This window comes from Lithobates pipiens, unplaced genomic scaffold, assembly GCF_037356315.1.
Source record: "Lithobates pipiens isolate NorthernLeopardFrog02 unplaced genomic scaffold, aLitPip1_a1.2 Scaffold_3, whole genome shotgun sequence".
In the NCBI taxonomy this organism is placed as follows: Eukaryota; Metazoa; Chordata; class Amphibia; order Anura; family Ranidae; genus Lithobates; species Lithobates pipiens.
The window spans coordinates 173,582,366-173,599,537 of NW_027507790.1; the positions used below are offsets into that span (position 1 = coordinate 173,582,366).

Consider the following 17,172-nt stretch of genomic DNA (forward strand, 5'->3'; position numbering starts at 1 on the left):
ACTGTCCGATCAGTGGGTCTGTGATCTGATTTCCACAGGCTACAAGATAGTTTCTTTCTTGGCCGCCAAACAGATTCTTCCCCTCCAGAATACCCGTTTCCCCGGCTGGCTGGGAGGCCCTCTTGGGGGCTGTAAGGGACCTGCTGAATCGCGGGGTGACTGTATCTGTTCCAGAATCGGAATGTTTCCAGGGGTTCTACTCAAACCTGTTTGTAGTTCTTAAGAAGGAAGGGGTTCGGCCAATTTTGGATTTAAAAGCCCTTTGTGAAAGTGCAGAGGTTCAGAATGGAATCAGTTCACTAAGTAGTCGCTGCACTCCATCAAGGGGACTTCCTGACTACCTGCACATACCCATATGCCTCCGGAATCAAAAGTTTCTGCGGTTTGCAGTCGGGGAAGCCCACTACCAGTTTATGGCTCTCCCTTTTGGTTTGGCATCAGTCCCCCGAGCCTTTACCAAGGTATTGGCTCCAGTGTTGGCGTTGCTGTGGCAACGTGGGATTACGATCGTGGCATACCTAGACAATCTCCTCCTGAGAGCATCTTCCGCCTCAGAGTTAGAAGAGGATGTGGCGATCGCCATGCAGATCCTGCAAGAGTTTGGGTGGCTGTTAAACCTAAAGAAGTCGGTGGTAGTAACGAACCTAGGGTTGCTGCTGGACTCCAGGGAAGCGAGAGTTTTTCTCCCTTCAGACAAGCTGCGGACTCTCAGAGCCGCGGTAAAGCTGCTGATGAACCGCAAGTGGTCGTCGCTTCTGCGAGTCCTGGATCTCATGGTGGTCTGCTTAGAGACAGTACCATATGCCCAGTTCCACACCAGAGTTCTGCAGAAGGAGATTTTGTTGATATGGGACAAATCTCAGTTGACCCTGGATCGGCAGATCCAGGTGAGCCAGCTAGTCAGGGATTCACTGGTGGCTGAGGTCCCCGGTGCTTCAGTCCGGAAGTCATTCCTTCCTCTAAAATGGACAGTGATCACAACGGATGCCAGCCTATCTGGCTGGGGTGGAGTGATGGGGGTTCAGTCGGCTCAGGGCCTCTGGTCGACAGAGGAATCCAAACTGCCTATCAATCTGCTCGAGCTGAGAGCGATCAGGCTATGCCTCTCCACATGGTCGATGAGACTACAAGGGCGTCTGATCAGGATCCAGTCAGACAACGCCACTGTGGTGGAGTATGTCAATCACCCAAGGAGGAACAAGATGCTCAGCCGCCACATGGGAGGTCGCTCAAATACTTTAGTGGGCAGAGCGACATGTACCGGCCCTGTCGGCCATTTACATCCCAGGAGTGGAGAACTGGCAGGCGGACTATCTAAGTTGCCAGATGCTGGACCCAGGAGAATAGGCGTTGCATCCGGAGGTGTTCAGGATACTATGTCTGCGGTGGGGTCAGACGTGGATCTACTGGCCTCCTGTCTCAATCAGAAGGTCCCGAGATTCGTGTCCAGGACAAGAGATCCTTGGGCAGACTGGTCAGACGAGCTGGTAGCTCCGTTGGGTCAGTATCGGCTGATCTATGCCTTTCCTCCGTTGAAGCTAATACCACGTCTGCTCCACAGAGTGGAAGTTGAGGGGATTCCAGTAATTCTGGTCGCCCTAGATTGGCCTCAACGTCCATGGTACGCAGACCTAGTACGGCTGGTGGCAGATGCGCTCTGACGAATGCCGTTATGAGAGGACCTTCTGTTGCAAGGTCTGATTTTCCATCCTGCTTTACCATCGCTGACTTTGATGGTATGGCTATTGAAAGCCAGGTGTTGAGGAGCAGGGGTCTGTGGGACTCGGTGATCCCCAATATATTGAGAGCACGGAAATCTTCCAGGAAGATTTATCATCGTACCTGGAAGGTCTACATCTCCATGTGTGAGGAGAAAGGGTGGCATCTGCGCATCTTTGCTTTATCCAGGATCCTGCTGTTTCTTCAGCAAGGAGTAGACCAGAAGTTGGCGTTAAGCACCATTAACCTCTTGAGATCCGCGCTATAGCCGAATGACGGCTACAGCACGGACCTGCTTTGCCGGGACTACGTCTATTGACGTCGTCCCGTGCACGAGCGGCCTGCATGCCCCCTGAGGGGCGCGCGCGGCGCGCTCTGTGATCGGCGAGTCTATGAGACTCGCCTGATCACTGATCCGAGCAAGGGGTCGATCCCGACCCCTTACCACGTGATCAGCTGTCAGCCAATGACAGCTGATCATGTGATACAACGGAGCCGGTAATCGCCGATTACCGGCGGCCGTGATCGGGACATCAGTCCCGATCACGGCCAGCGTATCAGTGCCCACCTGCCCCCTGCCAGTAACCCCCAGATGATTAAAAAAGTGCCACACAGCAGTGCCACCCATCAGTGCCCATAGTGCCACCCAGCAGTGCCATACATCCGTGCCCACAGTGCCATACATCAGTGCCCACAGTGCCATACATCAGTACCCACAGTGCCATACATCAGTGCCCACAGTGCCACCTATCAGTGCCCACAATCTGCCTCAAAAACATTGCTGCACCTCAGTGCCACATATCCGTGCCCATCAGTGTCATCTACCAGTGCCCATCAGTGCCCAGCAGTGCCACCTATCAGTCCCATCTATCAGTGGTACCCATCAGTGCCCCTTAGTGCCACCCATCCGTGCCACCTATCAGTGCCCATCTTTGCCCATCAGTGCCGCCTTATCTGTGCCCATCAGTACTGTCTTATCTGTGCCTATCGGTGCCACCTTATCTGTGCCTTTTAGTGTTGCCTAAACTGTGTCTATCAGTGCCCACCAGTGCCGCCTATCAGTGCCCACCAGTGCCGCCTATCAGTGCCCACCAGTGCCGCCTCATCAGCGCATTTCAATGAAGGAGAAAAATGACCTGTTTGCAAAATTTTATAACAAACTATTAAACATGATTTTTTATTTTTTTTTATTTTGCATCTTTTTTTGTTTGTTTAGCAAAAAATAAAACTCCCAGCTGTAATTAAATACCACCAAAAGAAAGCTCTATTTGTGGGAAAAAAATGCTAAAAATTTCATTTGGGTACAGTGTTGTATGCCCGTGCAATTGTCATTCAAAGTGCATCAGCGCTGAAAGCTGAAAATTGGTCTGGGACTGAGGGGGGTTTAAGTGCCTAGTAAGCAAGTGGTTAAAGGACAAATATCAGCCTTGGCTGTCTTTTTTTCAGTGACCCCTGGCGTCTCACTCACTGGTGAGTACCTTTGTTCAAGGGGTGCGACATGTAGTCCCTCTGGTGCGTCCACCGTTACCCCCATGGGATCTGAACCTGGTGTTATCGGCGCTGCAAAAACCGCAGATCCCTGTCTTGACCCTTTCCCAGAAAGTGGTCTTTCTAATGTCCATTAAATCGGCCAGGAGGGTTTTGGAACTGGCGGCCTTGTCCTGCGAGTCGCCCTACCTGGTTATCAACAAGGATAAGGTGGTATTGCATCCGAACCGTCTTTTATGCCGAAGGTAATTTTGGTGTTTCACATCAATGAGGACATTGTGTTACCATCTCTGTGTCCTAACCCGACACATCCTATGGAGGTGGTCCCTTAACGCTCTGGACGTGGTTCGGGCTCTGAAGGTGTATTTGTCTGCCACGGCTCCCTTCCGGAAATTGGACTCGCTGTTTGTTTCGGTGGCTGGTCCAAAGAAAGGCATGGCAGTCTCGTCGGCCACCATTTCCAGGTGGATCAGACAGATTGTAGAACAAGCCTACGCCTTGAAGGGGCAGGTGCCCCCCTTTCTGGTCACGGCCCACTCCACAAGGGCAATTGGAACATCTTGGGCCTTCCGACACCAAGCGTCTGCCGCTCAAGTGTGTAAAGCAGTGACTTCGTCGTCTGTTCACACGTTTACCAAGTTCTACAAGGTAGACGTCCGTGCATCGGCTGATGCCTGTTTTGGCCGCAAAGTTTTGCAGACGGCCATATAGTTGCTAGTGAGTATGCAATATTTTTATTTTTTCCTGGTTTTTCAATAAAAACGCAGTACCGTTAAGTTAATGCACTGTTGCATTACATTCCGCAGTTTTTGGTGCGGTTGTGGGTAGTCACTCCTGTTGAGGGTACCCTGGTTTTGTGGTGTTTTTGTCCACGTACTGTTGTTTTTTGTGGGTAAAGTTTCACTAGTTCCCACTTGCCATGGTGGATGAAGTTTTTTTTATGCTGTTTTCCCAGCCCTCGTTTAGCACATCTTGGGGACGTCCCAATGGCTAAGAGAGGAGCTGTGTTGGTCGGTGAATACAAGAGAAAATAGGATTTTTTGTACTCAACGTAAAATCCTTTTCTCTGTAATTCGCCAACTGACACAGCACCCGCCCTTCCTTTTTCTCTTTACGTTATACTGCTTGTTGACGTGCTGAGGAGTTGTTACCCGGGGCGCATACTAGCCCGTTATGTGACACTTACCTACAAATGAAGTCCCTGATGTCCCTGCTGGTGGCCACTCCCAGCTTTGCCCCTCTTCCTTCCAGGGCTGTGTACTCCGGCTCTGTCACTGGCCGGAGCCGTGTGACGTCACTCCCGTGCATGTACGCGGGAGCCATTAGTCACAACACTTGCAAGTAAAGAAATGGCACGGAGGTCCGTTTCTTCACACGCATATGTTGATTACATCATCTGCGCACTACAAGGTAAATATCTCCTAAACAGCACACATTTAGCAGATATTTCCACTACCTATAGGTAATCCTTATTCCAGGCTTAAAAGGAGGGGAGGACTTGGATATAGAGATACCAAGAGAGTAACTCCAAAGGGAAACACACAGCAGTGTAATAGTCACAAAATAGAAAATATTTACTGTATTGGCGTATAACATATATAATATAAGGAAGTTTAAGAATTTTTTTTTTTTTTTAAATAAGGGTCAGTGCTCTGCAGCCTCTCCAGTGCCAATCAATGCAGCCTGACCTATGCCCATCTGCAGCCTCTAATATGCCCATTGTTGCAGCCTGTTTAGTGCCCATCTGCAGCCTCTCTAATGTGCCCATTATTGCTGCCTGTTAAGTGCCCATCTGCAGCCTCTAGCATGCCCATCATTGCAGCCTGTTTAGTACACATCTGCATACTCGTCTTTGCTGATGATTGCAGCCGCACCAGTGTTGGATGACACAGATCCATGATCTTCTGTGTATCTGGGTCTCGGTCACCCACGATTTCCCCCTGAATTTCAGGGGGCAAAAGTACATGTTATAAGCTGATAAATACAGTATTTAATGAGAGTTCCACAAAAAAGCAACATTCACTACATGGTAAAAACCATTAAAGACAACGTTGTCAGTAGTGTTAAAAATGAAGAAAAAAACCCGGGCTCACATGCATTACCCATTTTCATACCAGTAGTCAACCGTTAGCAAGGATGAGGCACTTAGTTGAAAGGAATGATTGCCAAGGAATTGCTTAAACAATTATGAATCTAGCTAGACCAATGGCTTAGACACATCAACAAAAAGTCCTTAAAAACAATGAGGGGAACCAATCCGTCCATATTGTGTGGACTGCTTGTTGATTAAACCGGTACCTGCTGGGGCTTAATGGAAGATGACAGCTCAAATAGCATGTATGAAGGCTGACAGGGGAACAAAGGCAAAGAGGACTAGTTGTTGTTATAGACTGATATGTGAAGGTGAGGGGACATCCACTCAGAGATGGAAACGGCAGTGCAGTAAGGATGAAAAGAACGGGAACTGAGTCCCTGGAACTACCTCACCCAAGGCCGCGCTGATGCTCCTTCCTCACTGACAGATCTGTTCATGTAGGTAGTGGGCCTCCAGTAAAGTCTCTTTCAACCTTTCACAGACCGCCAGGTCAGCGGATCAGCATGAGAGCTGATGCAAACATGGAGGTGTACAAGATGCTGATAGCACTTCTCCAATCTTCAAAGTTCAGACAGCTTGGTGCGCACCATTAAATCAGATGGCTGTATGTGCTGAGAGTTGATCGATTGATCAGGTGAGGAGGCAGATGAAAGGAGCCGTGCAGATGCAGGTGAGGCCGGGTCAGATAATATGGAAACACCGATAGTAGTAATTGTATAAACTATGTGATTTTTTTTATTTTATTTGCTAGCTTTTTTTCTCCATGAAAGTGGAGGTACTCTTTAAATGATCAGATGTGTTCTTGGTTAGCTGCATGGTGAGACCTTAGAAGCTCCCATTACATACAGAAGATGCTGCTTACCTGCCTCAGTGCTATGGCAGCTTTTTCTTTCCCAGCGCTTCATTACATAGTTCACATCAGTATTACTCAACTGTGGACCTAAAAGACCCCAAATAGATCATACTTTCCAAACTGTACAATGCATACACAGTAGCTACTGTATGTTAATTAGATTGGCCATACTATAGTCTGACTGTACAAAAGCAGCTTTTGATTCTGTGAAGAGTTTATTTTTTTTTACTCCCCTTTTTGCTGTGTCTAGTTCCTAGCCTGAAAGTTCCAGATTTATTAAGTATTAAAGAGGCTATTCTTTCATATTTTGTGATTTCCACAAGCTAGCTTCTTACAACCCTGAAAGAAATACATGCAGAATATTAATGTCACTTTGCATTGGAAATTGTTTTGCATATTATAAATCTATATTCTGCCAAAAGGTTTTTTTTATATATATTTTTTTTATTTAAATTTTTTTCGGTGCCCATTGTAAATTTCCAAGCCGTAATACTGAAGCTCACCAATAGAGGGAGCTCTGTTTATTCATATCATAGCATTTTGTTTGTTTTGTGAACAGAAAAGACAGCTTTATTCACATCTTGTTTGTAGCTTTTTTAATTATTTTGTGCAGCCATGCTTGCAATACCTAAGATGCTTTCAACACCTGATGGTTTTGACCTTTTTATTATATGAGGAAGAGATGTCACTCAAAGGACAATGTACCGTAGTTCAAACTTACCAGTCTGTGTAATATAACAAATGTATTATTATGACTTGTAAAATATTTCCTACTAATCATTGAATGGGGTGAATTTAGTGTGAAGTGAGCATAGTGTGCAATGTGAATTGACTGCTTATTGTACATTACACTGATGGTGTATCCCCCTTCCAAAGCTGTACACCTCATTGTGTGCAAAAGCATTAGGAAAGATTGTCCCAAAAGTGACCAGTGTCCACAGTGCCTGGCCACCTGCATCCATGCCCTCTGTACATGTCCCCGGGAACTATTTCACTGTACATGATCGTCGGGAGCCATACCCTCTGTCTGTGTCACCTGGGAATCCTATTCACTGTATATGACTACTGACCACCGGAAACCATGCCCTCTGTACTTGTGGCCCGGAAACCATATTCACTGTACGTGACCACCAGGAACCATGCCCTCTTTACATGACCCTCAGGAACCAAATTTACTGTACATGACCGCCGAGAACCATGCCCTCTGTACATGTTCCCTGGAAACCATATTCACTGTACATGACCATCGGAAACCATGCCCTCTGAACTTGTCCCCCGGAAACTATATTCACTGTACGTGGCCACCGGGAACCATGCCCTTTGTACATGACCCCCAGGAACCAAATTTACTGTACATGACCACCGGGAACCATGCCCTCTGTGTCACCTGGGAATTCTAGTCACTGTACATGACCATTGACCACCGGGAACCATGCCCTCTGTATATAACCCCTGGGAACCAAATTTACTGTACATGTCACCCGGGAACCATGCCCTGTGTACATGTCCCCCGGAAACTATATTCACTGTACATGACCACCGGAAACCATATTTTCTGTACATAACCACCGTGAACCATGCCCGCTGTACACAAACTTTCATCCGATTTTTTTATTTTTTTATTCCTGCATTTGTAAATTCCAAAAGGCAGTAAAAAGGAATAGTAGTGGTAAAAAAGGGTCTTGTGGGTTTAACCAATATTTTTTTTTTGTACAATTCTCCTTTAAGGGGATGTGGCAAGGGGGTGTCCTATGTCTACATACTTTTGCTAATAGGTGTCCCTCGTTCTCATTTCAGAAAGTTGGGAGGTACAAAACTATTATTATTATACAGGATTTATATAGTGCTAACAGTTTGTGCATCGCTGTACAACATTGGGGAAGACAGTACAATTACAATACAATTCAATACAGCAAGGATCAGAGGGCCCTGCTCGTTGGAGCTTACAATCTAGCATGCCCTCTGTACATGTCCCCCGGGAACCATATTCCTTGTACATGACCACCGGGAACCATGCCCTCTGTACATGTCCCCCAGGAACCATATGACCACCTGCAGAGATGGGGATTGAGTGCTGTGTCCTCCATCTCCTTTCTCTGTCTCAAAGATGAAACATCAGGGGGTCTGTTTATATATCACCAAAGCCCCCCAACGGGGCTCCTAAAAATGGGGAAAAAAATATTGTATTATAAATACAATTGTAAAAAAGAAATACAAATAAAAAACTACTGACACCAGTGACAGAACTATCAGGGTTGCAAAGGCCTTTAAATACAGTATTTTCACCAAAGTCACATCATCACAGCATATTGGTGTGAACTGGGCCTATTAGTAAGGTTTCAGCTCGTCGTATTGACCTGCGTTTAAAATGGTCATCCTAGATGACTCTTTAACAAGGTTGGCGCTGTTCTTCTGTAGAGAAAAGCCAATAAAGACTTTGTCGGGGTACACCTTGGAAGTGTTACAATTCCAAAAAACTTACACTTAAAGTGGTTGTAAACCCTTACACACCACTTTGACCTATTGGTAAGCCTAGATTAAGGCTTACCTGTAGGTCCAAGAAATATCTCCTAAACCTACACGGTTTAGGAGATATTTACTAAAAGACAGTGACAGCTGTCTACGGCACATGCGCTGTAGACAGCGGCACGCAGGCGCACTATTGCCTATAGCGGCATGCTGCTGCTAACGGCGATATGCCGTTATTGACGGCTCCCGTGCGCATGCGTGGGAGTGATGTCATCGCTGCTCCGGCGCTGTGAGTGGCCGGAGCAGCGATACCTGGAAGAAGACCGATGCTCCGGACTACAGGGGACAGTGGTGACTTCGCTGGCTCCTGTGTCAGGTAAGTGACACATAATGGACTACTATGCGATGCATAGTAGTCCATTATGCTTTACCTTTGCAGGGAGACAAAGAGGAAGTAAACCCATCAGGGTTTACTTCCTCTTTAAAGCGATATTAAAACCCAAACCAAAAATGTATTATATTGCAGCTTACCAATCAGATGTAATGGCTGCATTTGTTTTCTTTTCTCCCCCCCCCCTCCATGTACTAGCAGATTTAAATACTCTAACAAATGGACGTTGAACTACAGCTAATATTTTATAAGCAGTTACAGCAAACAGTTTTTTGGATTTTATATCAATTTTATATATTTTATATCAACAAAAACTGATCATATTTAAGCATCCCTATCAGTGTTATATGATTTGTCTCATCCCTATAACTGCAAGAGAGCTTTTCTGTTGAGGACTAGGGATGAGCCGAACACCCCCCTGTTTGCAGCAGAACATGTGAACAGGCAAACAATTTGTTTCAATACGCAAACACCCTTAAAGTCTATGGGACACGAATGTGAAAAATCAAAAGTGCTAATTTTAAGGGTTAATGTGCAAGTTATGGTCATAAAAAGTGTTTGGGGACCTGGGTCCTACCCCGGGGGACATGTATCAATGCAAAAAAAAGTTTTAAAAACTGCAGTTTTTTCGGGCAATTTTTTTTTTAAATTTTGGTTCGGGATTCCCCTTAATATTCATAACAGACCCAAAGGGCCTGGTAATGGACTGGGGGGGGATCCCATGCCCTTTTTTTCTATGACTTTTATCTGTATTGCTCAGACCTGACAATTCATTATAGCTGCTAGTAGTTTTAAATGACTTTTTTTCCTTCAGAAATGTCATTTTGTGCAGGAAATGTTCTAAACACGGGAAAAATGCGCCACTTTACAGGAAAACTATAGACACCCCCTAAGTTTAAGGGAATATTTCACTTTTATTGTTTCACTTTAAGCATTATTAAAATCACTGCTCCCGAAAAGACGGCCGTATTTTAAAACTTTTTTTTTTTTTTTTGCATTGATACATGTCCCCTGGGGCAAGATCCAGGTCAGCAAACACTTTTTATGACAATACCATGCATATAAACCTTTAAAATTAGCACTTTTGATTTCTCCCATAGACTTTTAAAGGGTGTTCCAATTTGCTGTGAAAACTTCAAATTGTTCGCTATTCGGTGAACAGGCGAACACCCTTACGTTCGACTTGAACATCGGGCTCATCCCTATTGAGGACAGACTTACCTGGCAGGATCACCAGATAAAAATAGAAGAAAAAAAGCATAAAAAATAAAACGAATGCAGACAAAACACTGAGAATCGATAAGCTGCAATATAAATGCTTTCTTTTGGGTTTAATACTGCTTTAACCACTTGCTGACCACCCTATAGCAGTTACACTGCTATAGGTTGGCAGCTCTGCAAAGGTTCATGTATTTATACGTGATCTTGCACTTCTGTCTGCAGGGAGCAGAAGCCAATTTGTGGGTGCCAGGCACTCGATGTCCTCCAACATCCGCTGATCGTCGGTAACCACAGAACGGGGATCTGCTTATGTAAACAGGGCAGATATCCCTTCTCCCCTGTCAGAACGGCTGGATTCTGTGTTCCTGCAAAGCAGAGACTAGAATTAATCTCTTCCCCTAGTAAAAGCAGCTCATAAAGTACACAAAAAACTCTAGCTAGGCACACAGTTAAACCTTTTATCACCCTAGATGTTTAACCCCTTCCCAGCCAGTGTCATTAGTACAGTGACGGTGCATATTTTTAGCACTGATCACTGTATTCGTGTCACTGGTTCCCTCAAAGTATCAAAAGTGTCAGTGTCTGTCCGCCACAATATCCCAGTCCCGCTATAAGTCACTGATCGCTGCCATTACTAGTATAAGAAACCCCCCATAAATATATACCATAGTTTGTAGACGCTCTTACAGTCACGTAAAGCATATATTGATTGGTTATTGGGATTTTGTTTACCAAAAACATGTAGCAAAATACATATTGGCCTAAATTTAGAGTTACAACTGCAAACCTACCAAGACATGGCCGTCCATCTAAACTTACTGGCTGGGCAAGGAGAGCATTAATCATAGAATCGGCCAAGAGGCCCATTGTAACTCTGGAGGAGCTGCCGAGATCCACAGCTCAGGTGGGATAATATGTCCACAGGACAACTATTATACAACTTTCACACTGGGGCGCTTTGCCGGCGCTACAGCGCTAAAAATAGCAACTGCAAAGCGCCCTGAAAGAGCCGCTGCTGTTTCTCTAATGTGAAGCCCTGAGGACTTTCACACTGGAGCAGTGCGTTGGCAGGACGCTAAAAAAAAGTCCTGCTAGCAGCATCTTTGGAGCAGTGAAGGAGTGGTGTATACACCACCCCTTCACCTCTCCTGCCCATTGAGTGCTGTAGCAGCACTTTGCGGTGGTTTTAACCCTTTCACAGCTGTTTTTTAACTCTTTCTCGGCCGCTAGCAGGGGGTAAAGGCGCCCCGCTAGCAGCCGAATAGCATCGCAAAATTGACGGTAAGGTGCCGCTAAAAACATTGGTGCTTTACCGCGACACACCCACTGCTCCAGTGTCAAAAGGGCCTTAGTCGTGCACTCCACAAATCTGGCCTTTATGGAAGAATGACAAGAAGAAAGCCATTGTTGAAAGAAAGCCATAAGAAGTCCCGTTCGCAGTTTGCGAGAAACCATGTGGAGGACACAGCAATCATGTGGTAGACGGTGCTCTGGTCAAATGAGACCAAAGTACAACTTTTTGGCCTAAAAGCAAAATGCTATGTGTGGCGCAAAAGTAATACTGCACATTACCCTGAACACACCATCCCCACCGTGAAACATGGTGGTGGCAGCATCATGTTGTGGGGAAGCTTTTCTACAGCAGGGACAGGGAAGCTGGTCAGAGTTGACAGGAAGATGGATGGAGCCAAATACAGGGCAATTTTAGAAGAAAACCTGTTATGCCCCATATACACGATCAGAAATTCCGTCAGAAAAAACTTGGATGTTTTTTTCCGACGGAATTCCGCTCAAGCTTGCCTTGCATACACATGGTCACACAAGTTCTCTGAAGTTTCGACCATCAAGAACGCGGTGACGTACAACACTACGATGAGCTGAGAAAATTAAGTTCAATGATTCCGAGCATGCATGCTTTTTGCCTGTCCGAATTGCATACAGACAAACACATTTTGGAATAGGAACTTTTTCCGACTGAAAAATAGAGAACCTTCTCTCAAACTTTTGCTGGCTGGAATTCTGCCAGCAAAAGTCTGATGGAACATACACACGGTCAGAATTTCTGACCAAAAGCTCACATCCAACTTTTGCTGGCAGAATTTCTGATCATGTGTATTGGGCATTAGAGTCTGCAAAAGACTTGAGACTAGGGCGTAGGTTCACCTTCCAGCAGGACAATGACCCTAAACATACAGCCAGAGTTACAATGGAATGGTTTAGATCAAAGCATATTCATGTGTTAGAATGGCCCAAAGTCCAGACCTAAAATCTGTGGCAAGACTTGAAAATTGCTGTTCAGACGCTCTCCGTCCAATCTGACAGAGCTTGAGCTATTTTGCAAAGAATGGGCAGAAATATCACTCTCTGGATCTGCAAAGCTGGTAGAGACATCCCCAAAAAGACTTGCAGCTGTAATTGCAGTGAAAGGTGGTTCTACAAAGTATTGACTCAAGGGGGCTGAATACAAATGCACGCCACACTTTTCACATATTTATTTGTAAAAAAAAATTGAAAACCGTTTATTTTTCTTCCACTTCACAATTCTGTGCCACTTTGTGTTGGTCTATCACATAAAATCCCTATAAAATAAATTTACGTTTTTGGTTGTAACATGAGAAAATGTGTAAAATATCAAGGGGTATGATTACTTTTTTCCAGGCACTATATATTGCTGTGCTGCACGTTACTTCACCCGGCATGGTTGTCAAAGAAGAACACCCAGTGGAATACGCTGTCCCTGGTGTACAGTCATGTGCAGTGTTTGCTGAAGCTGTAATCCTCTTCAGATGCAGTGATCTAGAGGTTAGATCGTGTCCGACACGGAGAGAGAAAGTTCTCAAGAAAGTTTTCCTAAAATACACGGAGCCAGCTGTGCTGCACTCTCTGCTTGTTCTCTGGGGATTGGGGATGAGCCCTCCAACAATTCCCATATAGTTCTGCACAACATCCTCTTGTTTTGTTTGTTTTTTTGGATGTGTAAACAATCGTTCAATTAAGGGAAGTTGCTCAACGTTTTCCTATGGCTTTTATAAACTGGTTGGCTTGATGTAGATCAGTGGTTCCCAACCTCAGTCCTCAAGTACCCCCAACGGACCATGTTTTGGGAACTTCCATTAGATAAAAATACTTCTTATCAATACCATGTCATTGATATTAATCTAAATCAGCTGTGCAGGGAAAAGGAAAACCTGAAAACATGGCCTGTTGGGGGTACTTGAGGACTGAGGTTGAGAACCACTGATGTAGATAATATAGATGGGGAATTTCGGGAAACAAGTTGATCATAGATCATTTATATGTGACATAAAGGGTTGTTTTGCATGGACAGCAAAGGGGTGGTAATTGATCTGCATTTGTATGCCCCCCACCCCGACCACCCACCTTAATCTCAAGTTTGCAGCTAAACGGAATGGTACAGATGCAGCGGCCACAATAATTTGCTTGACTTGCAGGTGGCGCCGCCGATCAAACTCGCCCATTTGAGGTCAATTGGACTGTGCTGCAGCTGCAGGTTCGTGGTTGTAATGTATAGCAAAACAAAATCACCCTTGGGATAAAAACAAAAAATAGTTAACGCCCCCTCCCAAAAAAAAAACACATTCAGGAAGCCACAGGATCACCTCCTGAATGTCTGGCAGCCAATGATCTACCACCCTCTGAAAAGCGTTTTACCATGCACCTTGCATGCAGTGCACCTGGTTGGTTCCCAGTCCAACTAATTGTTTCATATTTCCTCTACCCAGTGATCACTCACACGGATTGTATGATGTATCTGTATAGCAGCTCAGAAGGTGAGAGGCAGCAGCATAGGTGTGGACCAACGTGCACAGATGGCAAAGTAATAAAGATTGTGCAGGCATTGGATTCACAGGATTGTGTCATGTCTGGACCAGCATGCTAGTCCAGGAGTTAGATGCAGATCCTGGAGGATGCCTGAACAAAGATGGTGCTGTCCTTCACAAGGGTGAATGAGCACTAGCCTTTTTATGAGCTAATAAATACCTTTGTTTTGTTACGGTTGCTTTACAACACTGCTCATAAAAATAATAAGAAATAAAATAATAAGAAATAAATAATATAATAATAAAATAATAAGAAACACTGCTAACTATGAAGCTTACATACGCCTAATGTATGAATTTGCTTTTTTACGTAACATACGGTAGTATTATGTTTTTCGTAAAATGGCACCCTGCTTTTACAGCCTGAAATCCACATTACTTTTATCAGTCAGATATTAATGGAATTATTATTTATTATTGGCATTTATATAGCACCGACAATTTACACAGTGTTCCTGCATATTGTACATTCGCATTAGTGCCTACCCTCAAGGAGCTTACAATCTAATGCATACATATACAGTGGGGCAAAAAAGTATTTAGTCAGCCACCAATTGTGCAAGTTCTCTCACTTATAAAGATGAGAGAGGCCTGTAATTGTCATCATAGGTATACCTCAACTATGAGAGACAAAATGTGGAAACAAATCCAGACAATCACATTGTCTGATTTTTGAAAGAATGTATTTGTAAATTATGGTGGAAAATAAGTATTTGGTCAATATCAAAAGTTCATCTCAATACTTTGTTATATATCCTTTGTTGGCAATGACAGAGGTCAAACATTTTCTGTAAGTCTTCACAAGGTTGTCACACACTGTTGCTGGTATGTTGGCCCATTTCTCCATGCAGATCTCCCCTAGAGCAGGGATGTTTTGGGGCTGTCGCTTTGGACAACACAGACTTTCAACTCCCTCTAAAGGTTTTCTATGGGGTTGAGATCTGGAGACTGGCTAGGCCACTCCGGGACCTTGAAATGCTTCTTACGAAGCACTCCTTCTTTGCCCGGGCGGTGTGTTTGGGATCATTGTCATGCTGAAAGACCCAGCCATGTTTCATCTTCAATGCCCTTGCTGATGGGAGGAGGTTTGCACTCAAAATCTCACAATACATGGCCCCATTCATTCTTTCATGTACACTGATCAGTTGTACTGATCTCTTTGCAGAGAAACAGCCCCAAGCATGATGTTGCCACCCCCATGTTTCACAGTAGGTATGGTGTTCTTTGGTTGCAAGTCAGCATTCTCTCTCCTCCAAACACGAGTTGTGTTTCTACCAAACAGTTCTACTTTGGTTTCATCTGACCATATGACATTCTCCCAATCCTCTTCTGGATCATCCAAATGCTCTCTAGCAAACCTCAGACGGGCCCGGACATGTACTGGCTTAAGCAGGGGGACACGTCTGGCACTGCAGTATCTGAGTCCCTGGCAGCAAAGTGTGTTACTGATGGTAGCATTTGTTATGTTGGTCCCAGCTCTCTGCAGGTCATTCACTGGGTCCCTCCGTGTGGCTCTAGGATTTTTGCTCACCGTTCTTGTGATCATTTTGACCCCATGGGGTGAGATCTTGCGTGGAGCCCCAGATCGAGGGAGATTATCAGTGGTTTTGTATATATTCCATTTCTAATCATTGCTCCCACAGTTGATTTCTTCACACCAAGCTGCTTGCCTATTGCAGATTCAGTCTTCCCAGCCTGGTGCAGGTCTACAATTTTTTTTGTTTCTGGTGTCCTTCCACAGCTCTTTGGTCTTCACCATAGTGGAGTTAGGAGTGTGACTGAGGTTGTGGACAGGTGTCTTTTATACTCATAACAAGTTCAAACAGCTGCCATTAATACAAGTAATGAGTGGAGGACAAAGGAGCCTCTTAAAGAACATACAGGACTGTGAGAGCCAGAAATATTGCTTGTTTGTAGGTGAGCAACTACTTATTTTCCACCATAATTTGCAAATAAATTCTTTCAAAAATCAGACAATGTGATTGTCTGGATTTGTTTCCACATTTTGTCTCTCATAGTTGAGGTATACCTATGATGGCAATTACAGGCCTCTCTCATCTTTTTAAGTGAGAGAACTTGCACAATTGGTGGCTGACTAAATACTTTTTTGCCCCACTGTACATATCAGGACCAGTTTAGGCAGGAGCCAACTAACCTACCAGCAAATTCTTTGGCGTGTGGAAAGAAGCCCTTGCAAGCACAGGGAGAACATGCAAACTCCATGCAGATATTGTCCTGACCGGGAGAAGTACTAAGCCACTGTGCTGCCCCATGAACTGGCTTGCTTTCTCTTTTTTTCAGAGGTCAGTAATGTAATTTTTGCTTTCTCTTTTTTTTCCCCAGAGGATCTGTGCCATGAGACACTCCTACATCTAACAATGAGATGGGGGCTCCTGGAACTGTCACATTACTTCATCTCTCTGCCTGGAGGAAGGGCAGCACTGAATACAGTAAACACAGAAGGAGAGACTCCAGTAGAACTCGCTATTCGGAATGGTCACAGCAGACTGGTCAATCTGTTGAGCAAGTGAGTAAAGCTGCTGCTATTCTGTTGTGTATAGGGTTGCCACCTATCCAGGATTCACCCCGGACAGTTCGGGTTTTGAATCGTTTGTCCAGGTTTCAGGCCACCTGAGACCCTGACACAATATTCAGAATGGACTGTGACTCTCCAAGTAACCAAGTATCATAACCACTGAGTGCTTAGGTATGCACAGGGGCTCAACTACCATACACGGACAGGAGAGGAGAAAGGGCTTGATCTGCTCTGCTTCCTCCCATCCCTACACCTCTGTCTGCCCACCCACACTCTAATCCCCAGAGTACTATGCTTCATCCTCGGGTGTGCGAGCTCCCCACCCAATGTCTGAGACTGAAGTCTCCACCCTCCCTCCCTTCTCTGTCCTGCCTCCAAGTGAGTGAGTACACTAAGGTAAGGTGTAAGGAGTGCTCTGTGGACTCTGCTGTAAGGGGAGCTTTAGGAACCCAAATCTAAGGGGGAGTGCTGGGAACTCTGATACGAGTGGAAGGTTTGGTGAACAGAAACCCCCTTACATTAGAGTTCCCATTTACCCCAGAGTCCACAGTGTTCCCT

The 17,172-nt window shown here is 45.1% G+C and overlaps 1 protein-coding gene across 3 annotated transcripts in view; it reads left to right on the forward strand.

Moving 5' to 3' along the window:
- The window catches only part of ARHGEF28 (Rho guanine nucleotide exchange factor 28), a 367,072-nt gene that overhangs the window by 129,538 nt on the left and 220,362 nt on the right, over nucleotides 1-17,172 (forward strand). For all 3 annotated transcript variants that reach the window (XM_077462520.1, XM_077462516.1, XM_077462518.1), the window contains exon 5: nucleotides 16,422-16,605. In XM_077462520.1, coding sequence (XP_077318646.1) covers nucleotides 16,422-16,605 — 184 coding nt within the window. The remainder of the gene's footprint in view (nucleotides 1-16,421; nucleotides 16,606-17,172) is intronic.